The sequence below is a fragment of the Poromitra crassiceps genome (assembly GCF_964638095.1).
Source record: "Poromitra crassiceps genome assembly, chromosome: 11".
Taxonomy (NCBI): Eukaryota; Metazoa; Chordata; class Actinopteri; order Beryciformes; family Melamphaidae; genus Poromitra; species Poromitra crassiceps.
In genome coordinates this window covers 15,387,282-15,397,281 of record NC_139643.1, presented here as the reverse complement: position 1 = coordinate 15,397,281, position 10,000 = coordinate 15,387,282, and the positions used below count along the sequence as shown (strand labels likewise).

At 46.2% G+C, this 10,000-nt stretch overlaps 1 protein-coding gene across 1 annotated transcript in view; it reads left to right on the top strand.

The window, feature by feature from the left end:
- LOC310784854 (solute carrier family 2, facilitated glucose transporter member 1-like) overlaps positions 1 to 7,170 on the top strand; it is a gene marked incomplete at both ends in the record, with an annotated part of 35,053 nt that extends 27,883 nt beyond the window's left edge. The window contains 4 exons of the mRNA XM_083645891.1: positions 288 to 392; positions 524 to 622; positions 2,174 to 2,377; positions 6,847 to 7,170. Coding sequence (XP_083502017.1) covers positions 288 to 392; positions 524 to 622; positions 2,174 to 2,377; positions 6,847 to 7,170 — 732 coding nt within the window. The remainder of the gene's footprint in view (positions 1 to 287; positions 393 to 523; positions 623 to 2,173; positions 2,378 to 6,846) is intronic.
- Between the last annotated feature and the right edge of the window lie 2,830 nt (positions 7,171 to 10,000).

Below are 10,000 nucleotides of genomic sequence, written 5' to 3'. Positions count from 1 at the left end.
CCCTCTCTCTCCCTCCCTCCCTCTCTCTCTCCCTCTCTCTCTCCCTCCCTCCCTCTCTCTCTTCCTCCCTCCCTCCCTCTCTCTCTCCCTCTCTTCCTCCCTCCCTCCCTCCCTCCCTCTCTCTCTCCCTCTCTTCCTCCCTCCCTCCCTCCCTCTCTCTCTCCCTCCCTCTCTCTCCATCTCTCCCTCCCTCCCTCTCTCCCTCTCTTCCTCCCTCTCTTCCTCCCTCTCTTCCACCCTCCCTCCCCCCCTCCCTCCCTCTCTCTCTTCCTCCCTCCCTCCCTCAGGTGTTCTACTATTCCACTGGGATCTTTGAGTCAGCCGGAGTGAAAAAGCCCATTTATGCGACTATCGGTGCCGGCATCGTCAACGTGATCTTCACTGTTGTTTCTGTGAGTACTGTTGAGATGTGTGGTTGTGTGTGTGTGTGTGTGTGTGTGTGTGTGTGTGTGTGTGTGTGTGTATCTCCAGCACCACATCACTCATCTCCTCTCGCTCTCCCCCCCCCCCTCCCTTCCTGCAGCTCTTCCTGGTTGAGAGGGCGGGGCGAAGGACACTACACCTGGTGGGATTGGGTGGGATGGCTGTCAGCGCTCTGCTCATGACCATCTCCCTGCTGCTGGTGAGGCACACAAAACTCCTCCTCCATACTGCACACAAGGCACTTAACCTCCCCCAACCATAGCAATCAATTAATCAATAATAAATGTATTACTGCAGGTCTGATTGTATGAGTGATGTGGTTATTATGTATCTGTGGTGAGTGACTGAATCAGTCATTAGATTAATACATACAGTGTGATTAAGGCAGGAATGAAGGCTTAAAACCCAATTTATGCTTTGTCTGCCGACACTTTTGAAACGGTCGCCGACAGAAATGAGGACTTGAGTCGACACTTTCAAGTGTCGGCGAGCAGCGTCTGCTACCTGGTGAAATGTCTAGTGTCGCTGACTACGTCACGATGTGTCACGCAAGTCTGATTGGCTATATAGACGGCACGCGCTTGACTTCCTTGTTTTGGTTTTCACTCGATTGAAATTAATGAACGTGTCCCCGCTATTTTTATCAACCTGTCCTGATGTATGACTTCGTGAAAATCACAAAGAACATTGTGATTAATTTCCCAGAGAGAGAGGAGGTGAGTTGTGTGGTATGTGTCGTTTATATGCGGCTGCAGCCAAGTACGTTACATCTTGCCTCCGAGGTGGTTTCACTGTGCGTTCCCTCTCTTCTCTTGGCTGTCTGCTTATAGCGTTCGAGTGTCACGTGATCGTTGAACCGAGGCGAACATTCACTGAAGTATAAATGCAACACCATGAGCAACACTTTCTTTTTCGTCTGCGACCATGTGCTGAGCGACACTTTCTAATATGTATAAATTAAGCATAATGGTGATTGATGATGGCTCTCTATCAGCCTGATGGGGCTCACTTTGCTACTTGTGTTCTTTAATGACAGACTCCTTTCACATTGTATCTACTTACACAGCTACTTAACAAAGACATTTATCATTTGACACAAACTTTTAAAATGACTCATTCACAGGAGAAAGCTGTGATTTACAAACTTCCGACAAACAAACAAAAACAGTCCAGCAGGACTGTTTGCAGTAACATGTATCGGGTTTTTGCCACAACGTTTTTCTAGTTCATTTGATCAGATATCCACCAAATCAAAAAGTTTGTAATACTGACCTGCTCCGTTGACATGATCCCATATTATCCCATTTATTAGACAGATATAACAAATACTATATTTATCTGTAGTATTATGATTATGATTATGATTGATTATGATTATGATTATGATTACTGGTCATTTCAGCCTCTAACCAGCAATCACATCATGCTCTCCATTATTTTTAATTTGATTAGAAATCAATAATAATATGGCCCGGACTTCGTGACTGCAGTGCGGACTAATGAGATTCGATGTGAAACAGCGGTCTCTTATTCTGAAATAACAGACATCAGAATGCATGTACTGGCCAATCAGAATTGAGTATTACACAAACTAATTATTAGCTCTCTCTCTCTCTCTTTCTCTCTCTCTCTCTCTCTCTCTCTCTTGCTCTCTCAGGCACTGACCCTTGAAACATAAATCAATCGAATCGATCAATCAGTGAGTGAATTCATATCTTAACCGGCCCTCCTCTCCTCTCCCTCTGAGCAGAAGGACATCACGGCCATGAGCTACGTGGCCATCATTGCCGTCATGATGTTCGTGGCCATGTTTGAAATGGGCCCTGGTCCCATCCCCTGGTTCATCGTGGCGGAGCTGTTCTCCCAGGGCCCGCGGCCCGCCGCCATGGCTGTGGCCGGCTGCTCCAACTGGACTGCCAATTTCCTGGTCGGGATGAGCTTCCCCAAGCTTGTGGTGAGGGAGGAACACCTGCCAGGCTCTGGGCTGGGTTTAGCTTTGGCTCTTGTGCTATCTTCTTCCCTTATCTTATATTTTTCACCTCTGTTGCTTCCTGTTTCCTCCCACCTCTGTTGCTTCCTGTTTCCTCTTCCTGTTTCCTCCCACCTCTGTTGCTTCCTGTTTCCTCTTCCTGTTTCCTCCCACCTCTGTTGCTTCCTGTTTCCTCTTCCTGTTTCCTCCCACCTCTGTTGCTTCCTGTTTCCTCTTCCTGTTTTCTCCCACCTCTGTTGCTTCCTGTTTCCTCTTCCTGTTTCCTCCCACCTCTGTTGCTTCCTGTTTCCTCTTCCTGTTTCCTCCCACCTCTGTTGCTTCCTGTTTCCTCTTCCTGTTTCCTCCCACCTCTGTTGCTTCCTGTTTCCTCTTCCTGTTTCCTCCCACCTCTGTTGCTTCCTGTTTCCTCTTCCTGTTTCCTCCCACCTCTGTTGCTTCCTGTTTCCTCTTCCTGTTTCCTCCCACCTCTGTTGCTTCCTGTTTCCTCTTCCTGTTTCCTCCCACCTCTGTTGCTTCCTGTTTCCTCTTCCTGTTTCCTCCCACCTCTGTTGCTTCCTGTTTCCTCTTCCTGTTTCCTCCCACCTCTGTTGCTTCCTGTTTCCTGTTCCTGTTTCCTCCCACCTCTGTTGCTTCCTGTTTCCTGTTCCTGTTTCCTCCCACCTCTGTTGCTTCCTGTTTCCTGTTCCTGTTTCCTCCCACCTCTGTTGCTTCCTGTTTCCTCTTCCTGTTTCCTCCCACCTCTGTTGCTTCCTGTTTCCTCTTCCTGTTTCCTCCCACCTCTGTTGCTTCCTGTTTCCTCTTCCTGTTTCCTCCCACCTCTGTTGCTTCCTGTTTCCTCTTCCTGTTTCCTCCCACCTCTGTTGCTTCCTGTTTCCTCTTCCTGTTTCCTCCCACCTCTGTTGCTTCCTGTTTCCTCTTCCTGTTTTCTCCCACCTATTTTGCTTCCTGTTTCCTCCCACCTCTGTTGCTTCCTGTTTCCTCTTCCTGTTTCCTCCCACCTCTGTTGCTTCCTGTTTCCTCTTCCTGTTTTCTCCCACCTCTGTTGCTTCCTGTTTCCTCTTCCTGTTTCCTCCCACCTCTGTTGCTTCCTGTTTCCTCTTCCTGTTTCCTCCCACCTCTGTTGCTTCCTGTTTCCTGTTCCTGTTTCCTCCCACCTCTGTTGCTTCCTGTTTCCTGTTCCTGTTTCCTCCCACCTCTGTTGCTTCCTGTTTCCTGTTCCTGTTTCCTCCCACCTCTGTTGCTTCCTGTTTCCTGTTCCTGTTTCCTCCCACCTCTGTTGCTTCCTGTTTCCTCTTCCTGTTTTCTCCCACCTCTGTTGCTTCCTGTTTCCTCTGCCTGTTTCCTCCCACCTCTGTTGCTTCCTGTTTCCTCTTCCTGTTTTCTCCCACCTCTGTTGCTTCCTGTTTCCTCTTCCTGTTTCCTCCCACCTCTGTTGCTTCCTGTTTCCTCTTCCTGTTTCCTCCCACCTCTGTTGCTTCCTGTTTTCTCCCACCTATGTTGCTTCCTGTTTCCTCCCACCTCTGTTGCTTCCTGTTTCCTCTTCCTGTTTCCTCCCACCTCTGTTGCTTCCTGTTTCCTCTTCCTGTTTCCTCCCACCTCTGTTGCTTCCTGTTTCCTCTTCCTGTTTCCTCCCACCTCTGTTGCTTCCTGTTTCCTCTTCCTGTTTCCTCCCACCTCTGTTGCTTCCTGTTTCCTCTTCCTGTTTCCTCCCACCTCTGTTGCTTCCTGTTTCCTCTTCCTGTTTCCTCCCACCTCTGTTGCTTCCTGTTTCCTCTTCCTGTTTCCTCCCACCTCTGTTGCTTCCTGTTTCCTGTTCCTGTTTCCTCCCACCTCTGTTGCTTCCTGTTTCCTGTTCCTGTTTCCTCCCACCTCTGTTGCTTCCTGTTTCCTGTTCCTGTTTCCTCCCACCTCTGTTGCTTCCTGTTTCCTCTTCCTGTTTTCTCCCACCTCTGTTGCTTCCTGTTTCCTCTTCCTGTTTCCTCCCACCTCTGTTGCTTCCTGTTTCCTCTTCCTGTTTCCTCCCACCTCTGTTGCTTCCTGTTTCCTCTTCCTGTTTCCTCCCACCTCTGTTGCTTCCTGTTTCCTCTTCCTGTTTCCTCCCACCTCTGTTGCTTCCTGTTTCCTCTTCCTGTTTCCTCCCACCTCTGTTGCTTCCTGTTTCCTCTTCCTGTTTCCTCCCACCTCTGTTGCTTCCTGTTTCCTCTTCCTGTTTCCTCCCACCTCTGTTGCTTCCTGTTTCCTCTTCCTGTTTCCTCCCACCTCTGTTGCTTCCTGTTTCCTGTTCCTGTTTCCTCCCACCTCTGTTGCTTCCTGTTTCCTCTTCCTGTTTTCTCCCACCTATTTTGCTTCCTGTTTCCTCCCACCTCTGTTGCTTCCTGTTTCCTCTTCCTGTTTCCTCCCACCTCTGTTGCTTCCTGTTTCCTCTTCCTGTTTTCTCCCACCTCTGTTGCTTCCTGTTTCCTCTTCCTGTTTCCTCCCACCTCTGTTGCTTCCTGTTTCCTCTTCCTGTTTTCTCCCACCTCTGTTGCTTCCTGTTTCCTCTTCCTGTTTCCTCCCACCTCTGTTGCTTCCTGTTTCCTCTTCCTGTTTCCTCCCACCTCTGTTGCTTCCTGTTTCCTCTTCCTGTTTCCTCCCACCTCTGTTGCTTCCTGTTTCCTCTTCCTGTTTCCTCCCACCTCTGTTGCTTCCTGTTTCCTCTTCCTGTTTCCTCCCACCTCTGTTGCTTCTTGTTTCCTCTTCCTGTTTTCTCCCACCTATGTTGCTTCCTGTTTCCTGTTCCTGTTTCCTCCCACCTCTGTTGCTTCCTGTTTCCTCTTCCTGTTTTCTCCCACCTCTGTTGCTTCCTGTTTCCTCTTCCTGTTTCCTCCCACCTCTGTTGCTTCCTGTTTCCTCTTCCTGTTTTCTCCCACCTATGTTGCTTCCTGTTTTCTCCCACCTATGTTGCTTCCTGTTTCCTCCCACCTCTGTTGCTACCTGTTTCCTCTTCCTGTTTCCTCCCACCTCTGTTGCTTCCTGTTTCCTCCCACCTCTTGTCATTTTTCAGTAAACACTGTTTTCCTCGTCTCTTCTTCTCCCCCTCCTTTCTCTCTTCTTCTCTGTGATCATCTTCTTCTGTTGTATTTTTTCTTGTATTTTTTTCCCTCCTCTTAAAGGGACAGTTCAGATTATTTGACGTGGGGCTGTAGGAGGTAAGAAGTAAGAACTAAGAAGAACGGACAAACCCGTCTTTGTCACATGACACCCATCGTACAACGCACGCACACGGCCAGCCACACACACACTAATGCTGATGGTGGCCGGTGAATTACAGTCTCTGCATTTATTTGAACCTGTCTTGATCGTTTATTCAACGGTGAATATAGCCGTTTTCTCTCCGTTTTCCCCCCCAATCTACTGTCGGTAAAATACACTGACTATCTTTTTTTATTTTCAGAAAATTTCTCCCAGTTTCTCGCCAATTGTATACTTGGCCAATTCCCCCTGCTGTCCCGGTCGTTGCTCCACCGCCTCTGCCGATCTGGGAACAGTTGTAGACTAGCACAATGCTTCCTCTGATACATGTGCAGTCGCCAGCTGCTTCTTTTCACCTGACAGCGAGGAGTTTCACCGGCATGACGTACTGTAGCGTGTGGAAGGGTCACGCTATTCCCCCCCCAAACAGGCCCCCAGACCGACCAGTGGAGGCGCTAGTGCAGCGACCAGGACACATACCCCAGCGGCTTCCCACCCGCAGACATGGCCAGTTGTTTTCTGTAGGAACGTCCGACCCAGCTCTAAGTACTGTTGCCGGGAATTGAACCCGGGTCTCCGCGGTGGTAGGCGAGTGCTTTTATCTACTGTATACGCTGCCCAGATGGCCCAACACACTGTCTATGGATAAATACCATACAACCCCACGTCAACTAATCTGAAAGATCCCTTAAAGGAACACTCTGCCCATTTTCAACCAGCTTTGTATCATTAGAACATCAGTAGTATATCAGAAAACTGTAGACGGTTTTGAAGTCTGTCATTTAATTTGATAGTTATTGAGTGTTAAAGTGTGGACCAGTGACATCACTGGTCCACACTAACTCAAATTAATAACTCATTAACTCAAATCAACTCTCAATAACTGTCAAACTAGATGAATGATGAATAGTTTGACAGTTATTGAGAGTTGATTTGAGTTCATGAGTTATTAATTTGAGTTAGTGTGGACCAGTGATGTCACTGGTCCACACTTTAACACTCAATAACTGTCAAATTAAATGACAGACTTCAAAACCGTTTACAGTTTTCTGATATACTACTGATCTTCTAATGATACAAAGCTGGTTGAAAATGGGCGGAGTGTTCCTTTAAACTTGTGTTTTCTGTTCTGTTTAGTAAACACTGTGGATGTGAAATCAAAATGTTTCCATGCAGTTCAGACTCCCCTCTCTCCTCTGCAGGAATGGTGCGGTCCCTGGGTCTTCATCATCTTCACCATCTTCCTCATCTTCTTCTTCATCTTCACCTACTTCAAAGTCCCCGAGACCAAGGGTAAGACCTTCGATGAGATCGCCCGCTGCTTCAGCAGCGGCCGGCCTCCCTCCTCCCCGTCTGTGGAAGCCCCGCCCACCAGCAGCGCCTGCAGCGCCGCCGCCACGCTTCCCGCCTCGCCGGCGAAGGAGAAGGTTCCGTTGGTGGCGTCGGGGGCGACGGCTCCGCCTTCCGCGGCTGAAAGCACGCCCCTCGAGGAGAAGTCTAACTCCACCGTGGTGGAGAGTCTGTAGAGGTGGTCTAACTGGGTGAAGGGGCTTATACATGAAGGGAGAGTCACAGAGAGTTCAAAAACTCTGTACATTTTCATCCACCGTCACCCGGACGATAGAAATTAATTCATTTGATAATAGGACTAGAGAGCCATAGCTATAGGCTCTGGCCTCTGGACAGTCGCTTTTCGCCTACGCAGACTCGACTTTTGCCAACATGAAATCATTTGGATTCTCTGTGACTTTTCCTTCTTTTAAATTCTTCTGCGTTAAACGTTAAACACTGAAGGTATAGGTCACTCTGCTGATTAAAACGGCATCCTTAGTCATTCAAGTACACTCTGAGCAAGGCTGTGTCCTTTTCAAGGCAGCTGTGTCTGCTTTGGGACCAGAAACATTTGTGCTGCTGTAGCTTTCAACACAACACGTTACGAACATGTACAGCTCTGGAGGGGCGGGGGGGGAATTCTCACTTTTATGAACTAATGACCACATTTGAGGGTCATAATTTTTTTTTTTTTACCTAACCCTAAAACCATGAATAGATCTTCAAAATAGCATTGTCTTCAATCGCTGACTAACCCAGTTTGGTTTTGCTCAATTGATACCTAATCAATACCACCCTAAAGCCAACTGTATCATAAAAAAAATCAATTAAAATAATAATAATAAAACACATCTGTTAAAATAGAAATGGAAAAAAGAGAGAACATAGGTGTGATTGCTGACGCAGCTATCACACAAATGATCATTTGCATATCAAAGTTGTGGATCTGTTCCATGTGCATTGCAGAAAATGTGAGTTTTTGAATTCCAAGAATTTGAATTTGCCAAGAATGCCCGTCTAAAGTTTTTTGTCTTTTCTTGCATTCCTGGCATAGCCTTGAAGAGAGGTTTGGGAAGCACTGCCACAGAAAAATCAAAGTATTCCAAAAAATATGGCGTGGTGACGGTCTGGTATTTTCCCCCCAGAGCTGGATATGCTAACTATGTGTCATAATTGTAACATAACTAACGTGTTATATCATGTAACATAAATGTAACATAACTAACGTGTTACAACATGGAACATAAATGTCCATCATCACAAACTAGAAACGCGGGTGTGTTGAAAATGACACAGTCTTTGCAGGAGTGTGCAGTTGTGTGGTGGGAAATACAACAACCCAGTTCACGTTCATCTAGTAGAAAAAAGGGAGATCATATGGAGAGCGACAATGCACATTTTCTTAAACTTTAATTATTCATTCGTTAAGGTTTAGACAGGCATTAGTGGATATTTCAGTGCAATATAACTGTGTAGCTAAGTTCGTGTAGAGTTATTTAAAGGAATTATTTTGTATCGACTTATTTATTCATCGCTGTTATTTTTGGGAGTGTTCTCCACAAATAGGTTAAAGATGTTTTTTTTTTTTTTTTTATGTTGCGCCTTCAGCTGTTGAAATGAAAACTACGACAGAAGGGAGAGCTTGTTAGCAATGCCAAAGTGTTGAGTTTTGAACGCCGCCTGGCGAACACACGCAACCTCAGCTGTGTTTCCGCTGGTAGTTCGAGTCAGGGTGGGACGTTCTGAGCGGCCACAGGTCAGATGATGGGAAAGTTTGACAGTGAGTCTGTAAACTCTGCCAGCTACTTCGTTAAAGTGGTAATCCGCAAGAACCTCTTTGCCGTTTTTGTTTAATTTAGTCTTTGTTGCTCCGCCTCATCGCTGTGGTGATTCTGCATTGCACATCCCACAGGTCACCTGTCAATCAACCAGTGTGGGCGGAGCTTGTATTTTCTTGGTTGAGTTAATTCTCTTCTCTCTGCCTGTTCAGCCATGGTGGCTATCACTGCAATGCTAATGCTCTTCTTCTGTTGATTCCAAACGGCTTTTGACGATGCACGTTTCTTGTGCACTACTAGAGGATTTCCTGGGAAAGACCAGGCAACAGCAAATGTCAAATGAACTGGTTGACGATAAAGAATTGCAAAAACCGACATTTATTTATAGGATTTTGCGGAGTATTACTTTAACCAATTGGTGTTTGGAGGTTATCAGTATTGTAAAAAGGCTGATAAAATCATGGCTTATGGAATTTGTGAATTAGTCATGACTGTGACCTGTTACAGTAATGTTAGTTTCCTGCCCTGGCCGAATCATTTTAATCCTTTAGATTAGGGTAACGTGCAATGTATATCTTTTCTTGAAGAGAAAAGACTATATCCATATATATTTAGCTTATTTTTAGTATTTAGTATACACTGACCTGACCAGTATACACAAATTAGAGCTAATTGAATATGATAATGCTTCCAGACTAGCCCAACATTATTCTGAATTAAATCAGTCTGTAGTGTTAGCTGCACTCTGTGGTAGAGAAAGACCTACATCACATGAAGCTCAGTGATCTTCTAGAGGAAGAGAGAGAGAAGGTGTGTGAGAGAGAGAGAAGGGGTGAGAGAGAGAGAGAGAGAGAGAGAGAGATTACCACTATAAATCTGATTTGTTAGCCTACTCTCTATTTAAGATGCACTTTGCAACCTGATACACACCAAAGCAGTTCATAGAGCCACAGTGGCGGATATAGGCTACACCTCACTGAGAACAATAGGTGCTTTCCATCAAATTAACCGGGCAGAAGGGCTCAGTACCTAATAGGCTAGTTGCTTTATTAACAAGTTTTCCATTGAGGGAAGACGGCCTCTTGCATTGTCACCCTCTGTGATCATCAGAGTGAACAATGTGTGATTGTTCTACTGCTAAATTTTAATGATGACTTTAAACGAGGGTCGTTCCAAAATGAGATATTCACCATTTTGAAAAACAGGGACACCTACCTTTATTAAATGATTGGCAGGATAGAATTAT